This window comes from Melitaea cinxia, chromosome 6 (genome assembly GCF_905220565.1).
Source record: "Melitaea cinxia chromosome 6, ilMelCinx1.1, whole genome shotgun sequence".
NCBI lineage: Eukaryota > Metazoa > Arthropoda > Insecta > Lepidoptera > Nymphalidae > Melitaea > Melitaea cinxia.
Window position 1 is genome coordinate 6,676,656 of NC_059399.1, and position 21,567 is coordinate 6,698,222.

General features: G+C 31.6%; 2 protein-coding genes across 3 annotated transcripts; one reads left to right on the forward strand and one right to left on the reverse strand.

Moving 5' to 3' along the window:
- Positions 1-220: 220 nt before the first annotated feature.
- Positions 221-1,798, forward strand: LOC123654601 (gonadal protein gdl). Of its 2 annotated transcripts, none has more exons than XM_045590498.1 (4): positions 221-305; positions 742-902; positions 973-1,106; positions 1,633-1,798. In XM_045590498.1, the coding sequence occupies exons 2-4, from the start codon at positions 752-754 to the stop codon at positions 1,765-1,767; spliced, it is 420 nt and encodes a 139-aa protein (XP_045446454.1). In that variant the 5' UTR covers positions 221-305; positions 742-751; the 3' UTR covers positions 1,768-1,798. The 2 variants fall into 2 exon arrangements, with proteins under 2 accessions (XP_045446454.1, XP_045446453.1); XM_045590497.1 differs by lacking the exon at positions 221-305 and adding an exon at positions 340-669.
- Positions 1,799-5,360: 3,562 nt separating this feature from the next.
- LOC123654602 (1-acyl-sn-glycerol-3-phosphate acyltransferase gamma-like) lies at positions 5,361-17,828 on the reverse strand. The gene is made up of 8 exons (XM_045590499.1): positions 17,670-17,828; positions 17,109-17,325; positions 16,617-16,789; positions 13,175-13,336; positions 9,528-9,728; positions 8,757-8,894; positions 6,431-6,650; positions 5,361-6,074 (listed from the first exon to the last, which is right to left on the reverse strand). The coding sequence occupies exons 2-8, from the start codon at positions 17,287-17,289 to the stop codon at positions 5,998-6,000; spliced, it is 1,152 nt and encodes a 383-aa protein (XP_045446455.1). The 5' UTR covers positions 17,290-17,325; positions 17,670-17,828; the 3' UTR covers positions 5,361-5,997.
- Between the last annotated feature and the right edge of the window lie 3,739 nt (positions 17,829-21,567).

Genomic DNA, 21,567 nt, shown 5'->3' on the forward strand with positions numbered 1-21,567 from the left:
TTGTGATCTAGATTACCAATTAATTTTAAAGTACTTGAGAAAATGTCTTTATTTTCCGTAGAAGAAACTTTAAAAGTAGTCAAACAATCTGACAGATTTTTTAATAATTTCAATTTTAGGTTTAGGGGTTTTGTTTTTTAATTTGGACTTTTGTTAAAAGAATTAGGGAAAAGTTTTTTCAAGAGTTGGCAGCGCTGATCTGTTTATATTTTAAATTATTAATGTCAAATTGTCAATGTCAAATCTCGACTATAACATTATAACACTATAAACATTCTACTTTCGTTTATCTTCAAAACGCATAAGTCTAGCCTTTTTTTATTACAATACATTCCAATCACATATTATTCAATCAATCGATCTTCGTTGTATGGCTTCTACTTTCAATAAATTTATATTCTCCACCAATTCTCCACTCTACGTGACAGTGGAATCAACCGTGCTGTACTGGCACAACTGAAAGCCATTTATAAATCAAGAACATTATTGTCTTAATAGTGTTTGAGTTTTTAAAAACAATTTAACATTTCTATCATAGATACAGTATCATTTTGTAAATATAGAAATTAAAATTAATATGGAAACTCTTGAACCAACTCCTGAAGCCTTACAACGAAAACTTTACTTTTTGTTAGAACAATTACAAGATATGGCCCGAGAATTACCACCGTAAGGTTATCACTTTTTTAGTTTCTTTATTAAATGCTTATTAAACAAAACTCGAGTATTTTTTTTTTTCAGAAAGTATCAAATGCGGGTCCCTATAGAGCTGTTGTCAGGTTTAGCAAATTGTCTCCTTAATGATACAGTGTTTGAAATAGTAAAAGGTTTAATGGAAATACAACATGTAACTGAAAAACATTTATTTCAACAGAGACTACAAATTATTAATAAACACACAAGTAAGCTTTTCATAATATTGCATTTTATTTATTACTTCTTTGTAGTTTACTGAGCTAATTTAAATTTCAGTGGAAATTCAAGAAATGATTAACACAACACCAAATCCAGCGCAGCAAGAAATCAAAAGAAATGTGTTATTAAAAAGACATAAGGAAGAATTGAAACAAACTGATATGAAACTAGTTATTCAATTGGATCAAAAAGTAAATATATGTATTTTTTCTCTCATTTATTACCCTTTAATAACAGATAAATTTGAATGTAGGCATTTTCAAACATAATTATGTTGTTTTCAGTTATATAGTAAAAATTACATTTAGTTTGTATTTTAAGTGTCAAACAAAGTTTTAGAAACTAAAATAAAAAGAATTAAGAGACAATAATTGTTTGCTCAAAACCAAAAAAAAATAACAAATGCACTAGTCACTACAATTTTCGAGGGTTTCCCTCAATTTATCTGGGATTCCATCTTCAGATCCTGGTTCCCTTTTTATAGTATCACACTTGCAATATCTCCTTTCCAACAAAAAAAAAAAGAATTATCAAAATTGGTTCTTAAATGACAAAGTTATCCCCACAATACATAAAATATATATATGGTTGAATTGAATAATCTCCTTTTTTGAAGTTGGTTAAAAAAAGGAGAATATTTGATATCAGTTTACATTATTCTTTATTTACATGAACTAGATACTTTTTCTTGAATATATTTGTTTTTTTTATCAACAGGTGAGTGACCAACAAGACACATTAGAAAAAGCCGGAGTCCCTGGATTTTTTGTAACAAATAAATCAATTGAAATTAAAGTCCAAATGTACCTTTTAGATTTTATATTAAGATTAAGTAAAATGGATATATCATAATTTTAGTCATAATAAATCTGTTAAATTTGAATTGATATTTCTTTTCATTACATGAACTGAGTAATTATGAAAGAACCTATTAAATTATGAATATTTTTGTGCAAAAGTAAAAACTTCGTTGATGGATGTGATTATGAAATTCTACCAATTGATACTAAATTTAGTCACACCAAGCAAAATATAGCATTAAACAATGTTAATAGTTAAAAATAACAATATTACCCTATGGAAAAAATCTCATAAAACCTCACAAAACATAGACAAATGCAGACCGAATTCTCATACCAAGTTATGAGAATTTGTAAAGAGTAAGTTGAGAAGTACCTATGTCTCACTTTAAGACTATCATTCAGTTCGATCCAACCCAATCAATTGCCGCTCACTTGATAGAACCAGAAGCAAAAAGCATTAAAACTGCAATTGGAACATGTTCAGCAACTTTAATAACATGTACATAAAAATATATTGTTTAATATTATATGAAACCAAAAATATCTCAAAATTTATCGTAAGTTAACGGGTCATCCATTAACTTACGATACGGGTCGAAACCCTTTTCGCTGTTCAGGGTCTCGTGATATAAATAGTTAGGTTTTAGGACTACCATACTCAGAAAATAATGATCCATTTTTTTGTACAAAGTATCTATATTGAAATCCTTAGAATATTATCTGCATTAATTTTGAAAATTAACCGTCGTAATAAAATGTCCACTGACATTATAGTTCAGGTGTTTTTGTCTTGTATTTGCCCTTGTGGAAATAATATTCTGGGAAACTTAAAAAGTCTTCAAAACTCTATATAAGATTTTTATTAGGGTATACTTTTTTTAGAAGAATAAGTCGGTTTTTTCCGGCTTTTTTTCTCTCGGCCTACACTAGGGACATTAGTTTATCTTATTTATTGTAATATTTAATAAAGCCGAGGACATAATAGGAAGGTAATGTCTACCGAGACATTAGAAGTTTTAGGTAACTTAATATGTTGATTATTTTGACTAAGTTAAGGTTACACATTCATTCATTCATTGGCCTTCCGCCCTTCCCGTCCGTCTATTGCAGACGATTTAGACAGTGTCAGACAGACACTGTGTCGCCTAGGACACTCTTCAGGAAAACGCGGAGATGCCTAAGCTCTGCGCCACCCTCTCGACCTTACTGGCTAGACCCACAGGAACGATACGAGTCGATACGTGTGGAGCCAGTTCGGCTGCAGGAGTCTTTTGCATTTTAAAGCTATGCCACGAATGCTTGACGGAGACCCCATTCCGGGTTTCAAATGAAGTTTTCTTTCTCCAGGACCCTGATGATTTTGAGCCAGGTTTATCCCTCGGTCGCCTTTTACGACCCCCACAGGCAGAAAGGGGGTGGTGCTATTCTTCTCGGCCGGCCACCAAGGCACAAGGTTACACATAGCACTGGGTATATTGCCTAGGTTTGTAGTGTACCCAATGTTAAGATATAAATTTTTATTTTATTGTTTGATTTTTTTTGTTGCCTTAACTTTCTTTTATTATTATCGAGTTTTTTTTTAATTTATTTGTATTATTATTTCTGTAAATGACATTATTTTGACTTTCGTTAAATGTGTATATGACCTTATGACGAAATAAATGTTTTCATTTCATTTCATTTAATTTCTTTGAAACTCTGTAAAACTCTGAAAGTCAAATATTCTAATAATTCAGACCGTAATTTTTGTACCAGGGTGGTTTACAAATCGCGCGATCAACGAAAAATAAGTCACGTGATATCTCATTATAGCCCCCTTGTGATATTTCGTGATTAATAGACGACCCCTAAGCATATTTGCATATCAATGGAAGATCTGCTTATGTTGCTAATGATGTTCAGACTCTGCTTAAGCAAAACATGAAGTAAAGGTGTTAATGTCAATATTTAACAAATAAATACAGCATTTTTGCCTAAAAATGGGTTTAATAAAAATGTTTACATATAACAATATTAAACAAAGTACTTGCACAAAGTATCGTATAACAAATTCTCGATGTATCCACACCATCCAACACAACAATTTGTTTAAAAAAATGTATGTGACAGAGTATTCAAGAAAAGAAAAGCTATTTTTAAGAAAACTACATAAAATAAATTATTAAAGGCGTCTAAGTACAACAAAAATTAAGACAATCGAGATAGCTCTTGTTAACAGTTTTCTATAAAACAACACAAAGACAACAATGAATTCTAATACAGATTAATATCACACACAAAAACATTACACACAAAATAATATAAATGATGTACTTCCATAATATGATGAGATTTGATTACTGCGTATGTTCATTTTATATCTTCTTCTTATTTATACAAAAGTGGTGAAAACAACAAGTAAGGTGTAAAATATAATGGTCTATAAACTATTTAGTTCTTTTTTCAATAATATATATAGAATTATTAATCAAAACCGTCACCTTTATTCTGTTAACTCTAAGTCTAATATAAAAATAAGTTTATATTACAAGTTTTACAAAATAACATTGATACTTTAAGAAATATGGGATTCATATAAAACGTAAAAAATCCGTCTGATTTGTCACATAGTTTAGTTTTTACACTCTATTAACTATAAATGTTTACAAAAAAATTGCGCGTTGTTGTTGCGTTAAAAGCCAATCTCTATTACTAAAAATTAGTTTACTTGCATTTTGTAAAATAAAAATCAGTTTTATAAATGTGCGTCGATAGAGAAAATTGAAAATATGTAATATGTTCAATATAAATGGTCCATTTAAAAAAATCAGTAACAATAAGTCCATTTAAATGCCTTTGAAATATTGAAATTACGTTTTTAATTTGGGGTCTTACAACCGGTCAAATAACCAAGGCTTTGAAAATTTAATCCTAAACACAGGGGTAAATTTTATGACGGGATATCTTTGGATAAAACATTTGTCACCATTAATGAATTTTGATTGAGGAAAATAAAAATTAATAGGTTTCGACTAGAATTTTTTTTTATACAAGACATAAACATCCATGGGCTCTTAAGTGAGTGACACTTGGGGCACACGTTTGAAATAAATTAAACAGATAATCGATAGACGACGATATAGATATAGATAGACGACGACGCCGCGTTGGCGCAACGGTTACAGCCGTGGATTGTATCTGTTGCGCTTGCGGTTGCGGGTTCGATCCCCGCACACGACAAACATTTGTATTGGCCATACGGGTGTTTGCCGTGGTCTCGGTGTTTATGCAGTCTTTGTGGGTCTCCCCACCGTGCCTCGGAGAGCACGTTAAGCCGTCGGTCCCGGTTGTTATCATGTACACCTGATAGCGATCGTCATTCATAGTAGGGAATATATCCGCCTACCCGCATTGGAGCAGCGTGGTGGATTAAGCTCTGATCCTTCTCCTACATGAGGCAAGAGGCCTATGCCTAGTAGTGGGATATTACAGGCTGAAGCGAATCGATAGACAATCTAAGCTTTTGCAAGGATTTTTCTAGTGCATAAACTCCTTAAGTGGACTTAGGGATTTCTTGAACTGGGCCATTCATATGTAGATACAAATAGGTATATATTAGCATTTTTTAATTCGATATTTTAATAACAAAAATGAAATTCGGAATTAAAACAACTATGTATAAAATTATTCAAAAGTCAATGACCTACGTAGGCGTATAATTATAAATCAAAATTTATGCTCAAGCCAAATAACCTAAAATATACTTCAAAATGTGAATTTATTTTCAAATACTTTATTAAGTTAAGACTAATTACCCCTTTCTGTAAAGAAAGCTTGATTTTTCTAAAAAGTATACTATTAGTCTTTAATTGTTAAACAATTAAAATAGTATGTAATGCTTGATGTTAAGAAATCAAGCTCTAGACTCAATTACAATACACATATTACTCACATGTATGACATTAGACTTTCTTAACAGAATGAGGCCCTTTCTTATTACCACTTATTTATCATATATAATAATTTTCAGATTTTGTGGTAGAAACAATCGGAAGTACTACATTCCTAAATAAATACAATGTTGAAAAATCTATCTAATAACCCAGAAATATCGGATTAACCTCTTTCAAAACACATGTTTAATTTTGCTATACACTACATTCTTTACATCGCAAGTAGTCCAAATATTAAAAGACCCATATTTTTTTCTATTATAACTATTTCCAGAATACTGTTTTTATAGATACCTAATATAAGTCTGTAAACTGTCATAGACAAATGATAAATAAACTTTCATTTATTACTTTTTTTCGGTTCCATATGAAGAACCCTGACTGATTTTTGACATTCCTATAGATTTTTGAAGTAATATATAAACTGAAAAAGAAAATTACAATAATTAGTTCCTTTTTTTTATACAACTACTTCGGTAAACAAGCGCACGGTTAACCGGGTGGTAAGCGATAACTGTACCCTATAGATCACCTGCAACACTAGAAACATCGCAAGGGCGTTGCTGACCTTACGCCCCGACCCTCCCCAGGAGCTCTGATCACCTTACTCACCACAAAAACGCAACACTACTTAAAAGCATTATTTAGCTGTGATCTTCTGTAAGGTCGAGTTACTTCTCCAGTCGGGCTGTTCCAGATTTTCAATCCATTACAATATTTCAAAATATATATTATATAATAATTCATAGAATGAAATCGTGAGAAACTAGTCATACTTACATGCCGCAAGAATCGCACAACCGATGGAAAAATAAAGTAATTTCCCACTAAAAAGAAGTCCAAGGAGATAGTAAAGCATCGGAGTAAGGGTTACAACCGCCCATCCCAGTGTGTTTACGAGCGAATAAATACGATTAGGCCGTTGGAAAGGCTCGACTCTTTCAACTCCTGATTCAAGGAAAAAGTCCCCTGTATTGACGAATGAATCTTGCATCTTATCCTGTAAAATTGTAAATGATTTTATTATGCAAATAATAAATAAATATTAAATATTTTTACAGACTTCTAAATAAATATATAATACATAAAATAACAGTTTTTGAGGTGTTTGTTATGTGGCAGCTTCGAGAATTGTGTAACAAGTTTAACATGAACTACAACAACAATACACTTTATTGTACGCCAAAAACAGAAATAATACATAGCAAAGAAAGAAAATTATTAAAAAGGGGCGGCCTTATCGCTAATAAGCGAACTCTTCCAGGCAACCTTAGGGCAAAGGAAATGGTCTAACGTCAGCATAGGTGTACAAGTTACAACAAATTTATAATAAATATTCAAATAATTAAACATATACATACATACACACAAATACATATATAAATACATACATACAAACCCACATACATACAAGTAACTACTTCGTATTAGCAAAATATTCAACATTATGTTGATGAATTAACCGGGATCTCTGGCGCGAACTTGGGGAGGCCTATGTCCAGCAGTGAATGAAATTCTTGTTTTGAAAATCAAAGGAGTGAATTTAGCTAAAATTTTAAAAGACGTTTTTTGTAGGGGATTAAATTCCTTTCAAGAACCTTTATTGGATTTTTTCGGGATACTAATTTTTTAATGAATTACAAAATTCCAAAATTAAAAAATCAGTGTTAAATCATACCAATTTTCAAGGCGTGGTCATGAGAAAACGGTTCTCTGCCAAAAATTTGTATGTATATATGTACTATATATTTAATTATTTGAATATTTATTATAAATTTATTGTAACTTGTACACCTATATGCTGACGCTAGATCGTTTCTTTTGCCCTGAGGTTGCCTGGAAGATTTCGCTTATTAGCAATAAGGCCGCTCTTTGTACCTAATGAATATAATTATTGTTAAAATCTTTCTTTCTTTGCTATATATTATTTCTGTTTTTAGTGTACAATAAAGTGTGTTATTATTATTTAAAAAAATCAATCAGACTTTTTTGCAGAACATTTAATTCTTAAAAAAATGTTTCCAAGTCAATTTATTTTACTTCGATGGTTTAGGAGTTATGAGCCAAAATCCTGCTGTAGAAAAAAAATCAAAATATACGATGTTAATATTAATTTTAATATTAAGGACTCAAATTATCAAATCATCGTCATTTTTTTATCATACCAAATAATATTTCCGATATACTTAAAAAAATGTTTTTTTAGAGCCAGTCTAATATACATAAATAAAAACAAAATAACAAACATTCATACACGAATAAACACGCTAATAAGCTTTAGACTCTCTAATCGCAAAATGAAAAAGGCGAAAAAAAACAGGTAAAGAAAGACTGGACTAAGTTTACTTTGTTCTATTACTTAACTATTTAACCTGACTTCTTTCCTTTTTAAAAGAAAGTTCCTTGTTTCTGATACTTTCTGCTAATTTATTCACAGCCTGATGGCAGTGATTGTCAAAGAATTTGACACAAAACTAGATTTGTAAGAAGGTAGGGAAAGAATTAAGTTTTGAGAGTAACGTAGGTCCATAGAATGATTGTTCGAAAGAAAAATAAATTTAAATTTTAAAATAAGAAGGAGTAAAGGGGCTCAAAATTAAAGAATAAAGGTTACAGAGAATTTTCTAATTTCGCCGTTCTCTGATTTGCAACCATTGAAGTTGCGATCGAAATATGGTCGTATTTGTGCAACCCGTAAATGAAGCGTATGCAAGTATTTTGCAATCTTTACAACTTGGTCTAAAGCTCTTCTCTTAAGTCTGAGAAGTAAAAGGGAAAAAGAAGGATAAAAGGAAGTACTTTACCAGTAAAATCTCAGGAGACATAGAACTTACGAAACACTTCACTAACTTGAATCGCCCAGCTGAGAGAGCAATTCAATGTCATACCTAATTCCTTAACCTTTGAGGTAAATGGTGTAATTACATTATTAAAAGAAAGAGCTGGTATGGATTCACGTTTCCGTACATCAGCCTCGCTTTCCTGTGCGAAACCGTCAAATCGTGAATAGTGTCATTTTTAGTGCTGTCATCAAGATCGTAAGAAGAATTACATATTATTAAAATATACGAATAGTAGTACAACGTTATTAGCTTTATTACTATACCTTAACAACAAAAAGGTCGTGTAGCCATTTCGCGGCCTCAGACTCGTCTTCGGGGATTGTGTCGACGGGTATTCTTTCTATGTACAAATGAGCGTGAACCGGCTTGCCATATAACATACTTGTCAATGTCGGTGGAACCTTTAAACACATATTAAAAACATTATTAATTTATTATTAACGACGCATTAGCACAAGTTACACACACATACCGTTAAGTCCGATTAGCTTAAAAAACAAATATTTTATAAGCCAAACAGATCTTGTGTTTTCTTGTGCGATATTGTGGGATTTATATCATATAATGAACCGATTAATGTAAGGCTTTGACTGTATATTATTTACCTTGATTTAAGGACAAACTTTGTTAAAATCTCGAACTCTCATTATTTCTTAGCTAAGAGTTGACCAGACTAAGAAAATAATCTTGATAGTTTTGATACAAACATTATAGCATAAATTTGTATTAAAATTATTATTTCTGCCATTTTAAATTATACGAAGCGGATCTTAATTGACAGGTGGTTTAATTGAGAATATCACAAAAATGTCAAGTAACAAAATGTATTTATTTTTTATAAAAAAAATTATTATAAGACTTCGGTGCTAGTGAACATAGGTAACTTTCTACGCCTATCCAATATGGTAATATGGCAGAAAATAGGTAAGTTCCATCCCTTCACCTTAATTGTAGAGCAGTGGGAATGACCCTTTTGTTAGCAACTGTTTTATTTTTTTGCTTTAACTTAATTCAATCTACTTTATAAAGTTTACCTTGCAATCTTTCTCAAAGGCGAGTTGTATGTTATAAATGGCAGGTATTTTTCCTCTAAAGTACTGTAAGCTAGTCGTAAAGCCCCTGGTCCGAGGTGTCAAGTGATGTTTTAAAAGAGGTAGGTTCTTTTCTTTGGCGAATTTAAGTGAAGCCTCATGTTTTTTCTCTGTAAAGCGAGTTCCTTCTGGTGTCAGCAATAACTAAAACAAATATGAAATATACAAACAAACAAAGAAATATTAATAGCAACTATATCATATTTATTTTATGTAACAATAAACTTTAAAATTAAATACCTAAAGTTTTGCTTTGGGTACATATAAAAATAATAAGATCGTATATCTGGACTTTAGACCGTGCAAAAAAAAAACGATTAGAGAATATGACAATGCAAGTACATAAAAAAGACAGCAGTTTAATCTATTATTGTGGAATGTTCGAGTGTTTTTTAATTGTGACGATAAAATTTATTTAATCATATTAATGCTATGGCGACTGCACCGTTATCACTTTGGATTATTTTAATAAGGGCTAGTCCAACGTACATACATAATACCATTTTACCACAATATTTATTAATGCATACCTACTTGTACTTTTTTGAGTGGATTTATATATAAAAAAGTCTTGTCGGGAATTATTTTAATTTTATTTTAAACCTTTAACCACCTTATCTATGTCTAACAGATTGCGAAATCGCCTATAGGAAACCCTATTAGGTTTGGAACCTTTTAAGTACTAACCACGGAGCCGTAAATAAAATACGCAATATACATATGTGCGCGTTTCGTTATTTGAATATTCACGTATTGAAAAAACTTTAAAAAATACATAAAAATCGTTATTTTAGTTTAGGTCGAGGAAGTATTAAACGTGTCAACAGTCAAGCAACTGACTATAAATTATTTATTATTACATCATGATAACTAGTGATTATGTATGGACAGTTCCAAGGTTACTCCAAGGTCCAACGCATTTCATTTAAAAAAATACACAGCTATTATATAAAAAATCTATCTTCCCCATGCTTTAAATCCTTTATAAAAGATTCTGAAACAGTTATAGCTTATTGCTAACATTAGAATACCCAACGTCCTAAATAACCATAATATCATCTAAACGGATGATATAATGTGCTGAATTTCATAATAACACTCCTTTGTTTTGTTTTTGTTTTTTTTTTTTTTCGATACCCTCTCTGCATAGAGTTTACTTGAATCTCAGCCAGTTCTCTTCGACATTTTTATTGTTTTGTTTACAAAAAAAAAAAAAAAATGAGCGATTCAAGTTTTGACAGCAAACCGATAGATGTTTCAAATATAATAATTGTTTCAGAATCTTTTATAGAGGATTCATATTATGGGTGTAGATAAAGTCTTGTATGCAACTGTTGATAATTAGGTATTAAGCACTCATGTTATACTATTATCACACTCGGCATCGCCTCGTCTGATAAACTGACTTTCGTGTTTTAATACCCCATATTATACGACAGTTGCATAAATAATTATTAAACATGTCTTTTACATGTATTATGCTATTATCTTGAACCTTCACTCATAACGCTATTCTTATTATAATGGAACAAACTTTTTCGGATTTTTTCGCGGTCCTCCCGTTACAATGGTTGCTGTAAAGTAACCGAAACGTCGAGCATCTAAAAAAAAAAAAAAACAAATAAACCGCGATAAAATCCGAAAAAGTTGTTTCATTATAATGAGTGAAATTCGCATAAACATTAGAAAACAATATGTTAGTTATTCTTATTGTTTAGTGACGTAACTTTTATAGTCTATTAGTATTTTTTACAACGCGTTGATACTGTGACACAGTGGTCACGGTAGCTGGCTAATGCGCTAGCGATATCGAGTTCAATCTTGACAAATGCTACTAATAAATGTGATAGTTTGTGAGGATATATTAATGTACGTTTATTGCTCACACGCAGAAAACACTGAACTAATTGTAATGAAACTTGCTGCATAAATAGTTTGAGGTCCAGAGTAACACATAAGCTACTTTTTATCCCAAAAATCTTATGTGATCAGAAATTACAGATGAAACCGCGAAGCGCAGCTAATATTTATATATGCCATACAGATGTTATTGGTCTGTGTATTTGTTTTTATATAGTGTGTGTCGTCACAAAGGATTCGCATCCCGCTAGGAACCGTTGATTCATGAGTGAGCAACGCAAATTTATATTTATTTACATCGATGGATGAATTGGTTGGTAAATTGGCAGTGAATACATGCCACTATTGCACGACTCTGTAGGGGGCTGTCTTTTACGCTCAAAAAATGAAAAATAAGGCGGTTACTCTTATTTATTTGTTTATTATGTTGATAACATATATGTATATGTAAAAGTAAACGATTTACTGTTACGATGTTTTGTCATGCATACCTTTTTAATATTTATAATGTTGGTATTATAATATACGCATATAAAATGTTCTACTTCGTTTTCTTTATCGTTTGAGTGTAAGGCGTTTACTACTAGGTACGTAGTTCTGCACTCGTCAGTATTCGGAACATCGTTCCCAGTAGCAAGAAGGATAATTTAAACAACAATTACGGTTGATAATACGGGGATAGCTTGTTGAGAATAATGTACTGACTATTTAGAATGAATGTAGGTCTAAAGTAATCACAAGGTCCCTAGAAGAATAACCATTTTTATATTTAACTTATTTGAGTAAGTGGACATCCATTAATTACGTGAGCTCAAAATGGGGGAGGGGACCAATGAAATCTCACCAAATCTCATTTAAGCCGAGGGGGGATAATCGAAAATCTCACATCAACTTCAAAAAATATAAAATATTACAGATATTACAAAATATATATTCTGAGGGTTCATTTGGCCGCTAAAATCTATCTCATGGTTATTAAAATCATTTAGTTTATGCTTTGAATTTTATTAAATTTAAATAAATTAGCTATACGAGTAGTATACTGGAACAGTTTACTATTTCCCTTCAATCTCTATTATATTCAGCATCTATCTCACATAAGGGGAAGAGGGGGGTCCAGGCTAATCTCATTAAATCTCACCTAAGGGGAGGGGCCTAAACTGATCGAAAAATAGCTCACGTAATTAATGGATGTCCCCTAAGGTACCCACTATGCTTGTATGGTCTGTTTCACAGTTGAGCGTTTGAACTAAGTGATTTGTCCCTCATATCTCTTATAGGTACTATTCTAAAATATCGTGTATACTAATGTGTGTACCATTATGTATTTATTAGATATTAATAAAGAGTTGCTAAAGTTGTCTCTTTTTGAGAGTTGTCTCTGTTTTTTAAAGTTGTCTCTTTTTAAGACAGTATAATTGTTTTATTTTCAGCTGAATCTTTAACTGAAAAATTCGCTCTACAAATTGACTCAAACAGTTTTTATAAAACAATTAATTAGGATTTTTTTTCAAATTAAATGAGGCTGTTTTTTTTATTTAAATTTGTTTAATTAGTCACAGTAATTTAGTCCTATTATCTCTGACGCTTTAAAAACCATTACAAATCAACAGTAAATTATATTTTATCATTATCATTTTCTTCGTCAAATTAAAATTGGAATCTTTAAAAAAATATTCACTTATTACTTGTTCAAATCAAATATTGTATACATGTATGATATAACTTACCCATACTGGATCTGGATAGTCACAGATTTCTGATATCTGTGTTTTAATTATTTCCTTATCTTTATCGAATGACCTTTCCAGGAACACGAATTCGGAAAATTTCCAAATCCAACCAATAGGCGGTAGGTACTGAATAGACTTTTTCGCATATGCTTTACAGTTCTGAAAAAAAAAATTACTTAGTTTAGGAAAAATGAACACCGGTCACTCAATTTTTAATGTTTTGTAAACATTTCTGTGTCAATAATCTTTATTCCATATATCTATTTATCTTCTAGGCACTCTTAATTTTATGTTTCAGTCTTTATTTTTCAGTTTTTTCCCAATAGACAACTTCTGAGAAATTTTATCACCTAAAATAATTAGGAAATGTAAGCTATAAGGAAGTTCTATTCTTGACAAAACTTACAAAAATAAAGGTATGTTTTTATTTTTAACCAAAAAAATAATAATAATATCGGTAACTTAATAAAAATATTTTTAACTAAAACCTTCGCATGTCGCAGGACCGTTGGCCGCTGGACCTATTTTATTTGCGTAAGATCACCGGCCGAATGTGAATGAGGATTGTGAACAACTGGGATATTTGGCAGGAACTTGGGGAACCCTATGTTTAGCAGTAGACTGCGTTAGGTGAAACTAAGCAAAGTGATTTAACTACCAATTGTTAGTGATCTTTGACCATTCACAACTAATAAATATCACATAAAATATTACGAATACAAACGGATTACGTAAAAGCGGATAAACGCCACTGTTATCAACAAGTTACGTTAAATTTTATATAGGCTATCACATCACCTTTATATGTATGTGAATGTCTTGCGAAATGTAAATTGAAAAAAGTGCTCATCAACATAAGCTAACAGTTGCGGTTGGTATCATATACACCTAATGATTAACGTTACTCATAGTAGGAATATATTCGCCAACCTACAGTGGATCAGCGTGGTGGATTAAGCTCCGATCCTCCTACATGGAGACAGAAGCCTATGCCCTGAAATGGGATGTTACAGACTGAATCTTAATCGTCATTAAAATAAATAATTTGAATATTACACTTTTTAGGCGTATCGTCATTTGATAATGACGACGTACATATGTATTTAAATTACATAGAATCTTATTTCGTTATTTAAATGAGTGCAAAGAAGATTGCATACTTTTTTATGGTCATGTTTAAAAACGAAGTTTCATAGGGCGGCCCTTAAAGAGACGCCATGGACAGAGACCGGTGGAGGCACATCATCCGCTCCAGATGCAACCCTGATGCTGACCACGATCCTCAGACATGAGGGACCGACAAGAGAGAGAGAGAGGGCGGCCCTTGTATTTTGACTTGTATAACGGGGCTCTGGGCATAAGCCCATTAAGCCCTAGTTAGATCCGGCTATGTGCATAATGCAACAAAAATAGATCGATAGGCTTTTAACAGTTGTCTCAACTGGCTGCCAGTTACAAATAATACTAGTCTATTGCAACAAAATTTAAGCGCTAAATATGTTTCTAAGTGCAAATCTGGACTGGACCAATTCGGTCAATTATTTTATTTTACGCGTTTGACAATTCGGACGAGAGGAGTTAGAACTAATATAAATATTAGTATTATTTTTTAAGTATATATTAGAACTAGCATGCGACTACTTTCGTGTATTACACGCTTTTGGCTGTTCCGTTTTTACTCATTAAAAAGTAACACTCAATGATAACATAGCATTTTTCCGGAAAACGAATTTTTAAACCGATCTTCTGTATTTTGAGCTTATCCATTACGAACAATCAAATTACTCCGTTTTATAATATTATAGATTAGTAATGTTATTAAAAACTATAAATTCTAATAATTAGAGGTAAAAAAGTAAACACTCATTAGATCGAAAAGTGGACGTATTTAATGGTACGACACAAAATGATAAGTAGTACTAACAATTATTTTTAATGAGTTTGTATACTTAATAAAAAGCTTTTTATTGCGTGTTCATTTTACGACAGTTTAACATAGTAACCACAAACTGGCTGTTATATTCATGATCAGTTTCGATGCCCGCTCATGACACACAAGTAGAACAAACAGATGTTGTTGTAGTTTGGGCGTCTAATATCGTCCTGCAATACTAGGTTCTTGAATGAAAGTTATTTATTTTTTTAAACAGTTCGTTATTATAATAATCAGTCGAAAATGTTACATGAATTGTAAAAAAATTTATGTTAACCCAGCATAAGGCGTTAGGATTTAAAAACTTTATTATTACCTATGTATTGTTATTTATGATAAATGTAAAAAATGTTTCAATCTAATAATTAAACTTAAGAAAACGTATAGATGAATCGAAAAAAAGAATTAGTATCAATACATTAAATTACAGAAACAGTTGATTTAAGTAAATGAGATAAGATTCCTCTTCGATTATATTAAAAGTAATCAATAAATTTTCCACATATTTATCATATCATATGAGTCAACTGTTTAATTGCATGACATCTTGGTGATTTAACAAGACTCAAAGTCAAACTAAAAAAAAATTTAAACTTTGATAATATTAATTTTATTCTTGGAAGAAGTTCATAAAATATAATTATCTATAGGTAAAAGAATGATGCTAAAAATGTTACATGTGATCTCAAATACCACATTATTACTAAGTAGCTTTGTAACTTTTTTAATGTTATAATTTTAATGATATTACTGGGGTAAAAAGTTTAAAGCAACTTGGCCAATATGTTGATATATTGTCTGGAATAATAGAAATCCTTGCTGGAGTAGCTATCAAAGGACATTGACCTGAATAAGCAACACTGCATCAATCAATTCTTTACCGACACAATTTACTGACATTGCTTTACTGTGTATTACTATTTTATCTCATGTAGTGATATATGTAACAGAAACTTTGTTTCTCTTTCCGTGGGTGTCGTAAGAGGCGACGAAGGGATAACACAGTTCCACTACCACCTTGGAACGTAAAAAGCCAACCGATGGCAGGATAACAATACCATTGCTGGTTTTGAAATAAACTGGCCAAAGACGGGCAGCAGCATCTTCAGTATGACAAAGCTAGCCCTGCTGTCACCAACCCGCCTGCTCAGCGTGGTGACTATGGGCAAAACACATGAGTTCAAACCATTTTTGGCGTGAACTTTTGGAGGCATGTGTCCAGCAGTGGACTGTGTTAGGCTGAAATGATGTTGATGATGATGCTTCTTTAAGCAAATTAATATTGCAAAACTTGATACAACTCATGGGAATGTAACTAATCACTGACCAAACTAACAAGTTACAAAAATTAAGTCTATATAACTACAAGAAATGCCTACTTATTAACATATTAATCAAGTCTATTAAATTAATGATGGAATAGTACATTTTAAATTTAATTCAGCCATTATCTACTTAACCATTATATATTAATAATTTTATAGTTAATAAAACCAAAATACTTACACCTAAAACTTCAACCCCATCACAGAAGTGCCATCCCATGAGCCAGTCCACTTCATAGCTGTGGTTCATGATAAGATACCCATGCTCTTTACCATAATATTTGTCATATTCATCTTTCTTGATGTACAGTGACAACTTAGTACCTGACCACCATTCTGACATGAACACTAATTCTACAATAAAATAAACAATTATGCATAATTCAAAATCAAAATAAAGTAGGTAAAATTTTTGAAGTAAAACTTTTTTACGATCGCTTGACTTGGGGAGTAAGCTGGTGAATGCGTGACGACAGCGTTACAAAAAGTGTGACCGTTCGAAGCGAATGAAGTTGAGAGAGATATATAAGTTAGATGAAGCTAACAAAGTTTTAGTTCAGACGTCTGGTCTAAAGCACATTAGTTTTTTTAATGTATGATTTTTCTAAATTAGAAACATGTTCTTATCATTTTTCTTTTAATTGCGATAAATATATATAAAAATAATACTTACGACAGTAAAAGGAGTAAGAAAGATAATAGTTAATTTTCCTGTACAGAGTTTTGTTAAATGGTTTTAGGCTAAAGAACAAAATGGCTTGAATAGTACTTAATATCAAGCCTGACGTGAAGTATGATATAGCAAAACATAAGTGAACAATAGTGGATTGCTTAAATACATTTAAATAAAGCATCTTGCATTTGTCAGCTACTATACTTGCTCATAAAATCTGTAACAAAAATAATCTTTCGTACATAGGATCACTTAGTAATTTTATTTTTTTATTTATAATTGATATTAAAGTTTGAATTGTAGAAGTTAGCGGTGATAGTCAAATTTTAATACAGTAATAACAGTTTCTATAAATATCGCGTTTTTTTCAATGTTGCTAATATTCATAGCCATGGGTAGTTAAATTAATTATTAAATTAAAATGTATCTGGAATAAAGTTGTTGGCTGAATTTTACATAGTATGATTGCATTAAAAACATGAAATAGTAAATATTTATTTAGTTTTTAACTGTTTATAATTGGGGATATTAGTTTTTAAAGGTTAACTTCATTGAACTTACGCTTAGTTATTTAAAAAATATTATAATCGTTGATAATCTCACACATATTTCACTAAAATATGTAAATTTTAACCGCTGTCTTCCGACAATTGTGAATAAAACTATACGACAAGACTATACGGTATTAGTAAAGGAAGGCAGAGAAAACATAAATTAGGTATGAAGTTTGAACTATTACAATTATATAGTATAGATATAGTCAAAAAGTATATAAAGTAGGGATATTCGATCGATGTATCGAAAACATCGATGTTTACAATGTGATACATCGAATCCATCCGATGTTTTGAAAAACTATCGATATACTCGATGCATCGATGTTTTTTCTTAAAACATCGAATCGATAATATCCAGTTAATTTCACTAAAATTCAAGGTTGACCACTAAATGTTATCTAAAATCTTCCTTTCTATTTGCTTGTTTTCAAATAGCTAAGTTTATTTTTGAAACGAAGTTCCTTATGAAACGTTGTGGTGGGGTACCATAACCGGCAAAAAACGTCTATAACGTGAAATAAAATCGTAAAATTCTTATGTATAGCCATTTATGTTGGCTATACAGTGTTTAATTTATAGTGATGACTTTATCATAGTAGTGATGACTGTTATTATTAATCCAGTTTGCTATTATTATCATGTATATTCATACGCTAAGGTTAAGATGTTTGCCTACTTTTTTAGAAAAAAACATCAGAATTACTCCATATAAATGATATATCATTTTATAGATAATTGCTTGATCTACCGGTATCAGCAATTAGAAAAATATTATCGCTTTTGTTTTTGTAAATTAATTAACTATTAAAATTACATATATATGGCGGCTTTAATTTTGAAACAACGTCAACATGATTACGGTCTGTAAATTTTTAACTGACTTCAAAAAAAGGAGAAGATTACTGAATTGACCGTATATATGTGTATGTTCGAGAATAACTTCGTCGTTTATGAACCGATTTTGATAATTTTCATTCGCTGCTGCCCGTCTTCGGCCTGTGTATTCCAAAGCCAGTAGTTGGATGGTTATCCCGCCATCGCCCAATTACTACATGAAATTAAAAATTAAATAAAGTAATAAAATCAAAACACAAAAGCGAAGTAATTTTATGAGCTCTGTCGTTCCAAATTTTATGTGATCTATTTTTTTAAAATCGTTTTCGGCGCTTTCGGTGTAACGGGATAAGAGCACTAATCTATGAAATAAAATTGACATATTTTTCACATAGTTTCCTGAATATTTTTCACAAATAAAAAACTATTTTATTTCTTATTTAGTGCGAAATATTCGCACGGGTATTGCAAGTTATTATATCATTCGGTAATTATTATATATTGTTATAAATCACAAGCCAACTCGTGTCCACTTCGTTGGAGCGTTAATTATTTTTGTGATACAAATATGTAGTAAAGATTTCTTCTCGCTCGCATTTCTCCGACTTGATTTACATATACTATTATTTTTCACTGATTTTTTTTGTTCCATAACAATAAAATATAGCCTATATCACTCCTGAATAGTGTAGCTTTTTGTTAGTGAATTTTCCGTGTGGTGTCGGCCGAGTAGAATAGCACCAGCCCCTTTCTTCTCGTGGAGGTCGTAAAAGGCGACCGAGGAATATACCTGGCTCAAAATCATCAGGGTCCTGGAGAAGGAAAACTTCATTTGAAACCCGGAATGGGGTCTCCGTCAAACATTCGTGGCATAGCTCCAAAATACGAAAGACTCCTGCAGCCAAACTGGCTCCACATGTACTCGTCGTTCCTGTGGGCCTAGCCAGTGAGGTCGAGAGGGAGGCGCAAAGCTTAGGCAACTCTGCGTTTTCCTGAAGAGTGTCTTAGGCAACACAGTGTCTTTCTGACACTGTCTAAACCATCTGCAATAGACAGAGTAAGGCCAGTGATGATGATGATGATGATGATGATTGTTAGTGAAAGAATTTTCATGATCGGATTAGTATTTGCAAAGATTACCCCCTGCAAAAGTTAGAAACTTTACCTCTTTATAATATTAGTATAGATTGTAAATAGAATGAAGGCGTTAAGATCGTTTGGTAAAGTAGTATTTTTTTTTTTAACCGATTTCAAAAAAAGGAGGAGGCTACTCAATTCGACCGTATGAACCGATTTTGATAATTCTTTTTTTGTTGGAAAGGAGATATCCCTAGTTTGGTACCATGATAAGAAAACCAGGATCTGATGATGGGATCCCAGAGAAATCAAGGGAAACTCTCAAAAATACGCATAACTTTTTACTGGGTGTACCAATTTTGATGATTCTTAATTTAATCGAAAGATGATTCGATTTAAATTTCATCGAGACCTGATTACAACTTTTAAAGTAATCTTTGCTAATGCGTATTTACTTGACTATTTTTTCGTTTACCTACGTTGTATTTCTTGTCGATATAATTGAAGTCGGTTTTTCTTCATTTGCCTGCAAATACAGTTATTACCAATAAAAATCATAATAAAAAATGTATACTTGAATAATTATTTTTTTAATGCCTTTAATAGAACTTGAAATTAATATTTAATATCTAGTATACGATTTTTGTCAATAGGAGACTTACAATATAATGCCTTTATGTAGACAACCGAATACAGATCCAGAAATTATGCGTTACAACATTTTTTTAATTTGTTCTTTTGTAAATTATAGTAAGGATTTTCTTTTACTTTTTTTAATAAACAATGTTTGAATTAGCAATGGTTTGCATGAAAAGTTGTGTAGAAGTAGCATATCTAATCTGTGTCATGTGAAAAGTAATATGTACATCTCAAAGTAGGTCATCTTTTCGTAGTGAATGGTTTTGTATTGTTATTTTGTATTATTATCTTTTATTTTGTAAAAGATTAAAATCTAAACTTTAAGAAAATGATGGAATTATTTCTTTTCAGCAGGCTGGGCTGGCTTTGTCACTCCGAAGACGCTGCTGCAAGTCTTTGACCTGTGTATTTCAAAGCCAGCAGTTAGATGGTTATCCCGCTATCGGTCGGCTTTTTAAGTTCCAAGGTGGTAGTGGGACTGTGTTACCCCTTAGTCGCCTCTTACGACGGCCACGGGAAGAAAGGGGGTGGCTATATTCTATACTGCCGTAGCCACTCAGCATTAGTAGTTTTGCATACAGAAGTAAATTATATTGATTTTGACGTTTAAATGTTGTATTAAGTTGACCCTTATAAGTATTGTAGTGAAACTTTTTTTTTAAATAATAATTGATTTGATTGATTGGTTTAATGGTTTTTTGCCAATGAACATATATACAAAGTACTCTGTGGAATGAACGCATGGATTTATTGCTTCTTGGATTGCATCACGGTGATTGCATCTACGACATGGTCTTATATCCAGGTCAGGAAACTAAGTCCAATTTCAAAGGTTGGTACAAAAAATTGGTACGATAATGTCATAACTTTTCGTTCGCATCAATGCCGCTGTTCGTCACTGCTATTGCTGTGTGCGGTCGTGTGGGCACTACGCACGCCGGTTGAGTGTCGCTTCACCGTAATTGGTTGGTTATATTGAATGACGTTTTTCAATGTAATTTGTTATATTGAGTGACGTTTCACTATAATTGGTTATATTTTAAAACATTAATGCGTGATATGTGATAGAAAAAGAGACAGAATGCTATTCTGTCTTCGTTGCATAGCACACCAAGCGATCGTCATGCCTCTAATAGCTATAAACCATTAAGCTGACGTACCCCCACGACTGTATCACAAAATAAGAGGCCTGTTTTGATATTTGAAAAATACCCTAGGATGTAACTTGGTACGCGACTGTAAGAAACAATAAAATGATTATTAATAACATAGTGTTTTTAAAAAATACGTAAATTTTTTTGGTGCGGTAAATAATATTGCAGAATATACTGGGAGTATTTTTATCGCGCTTA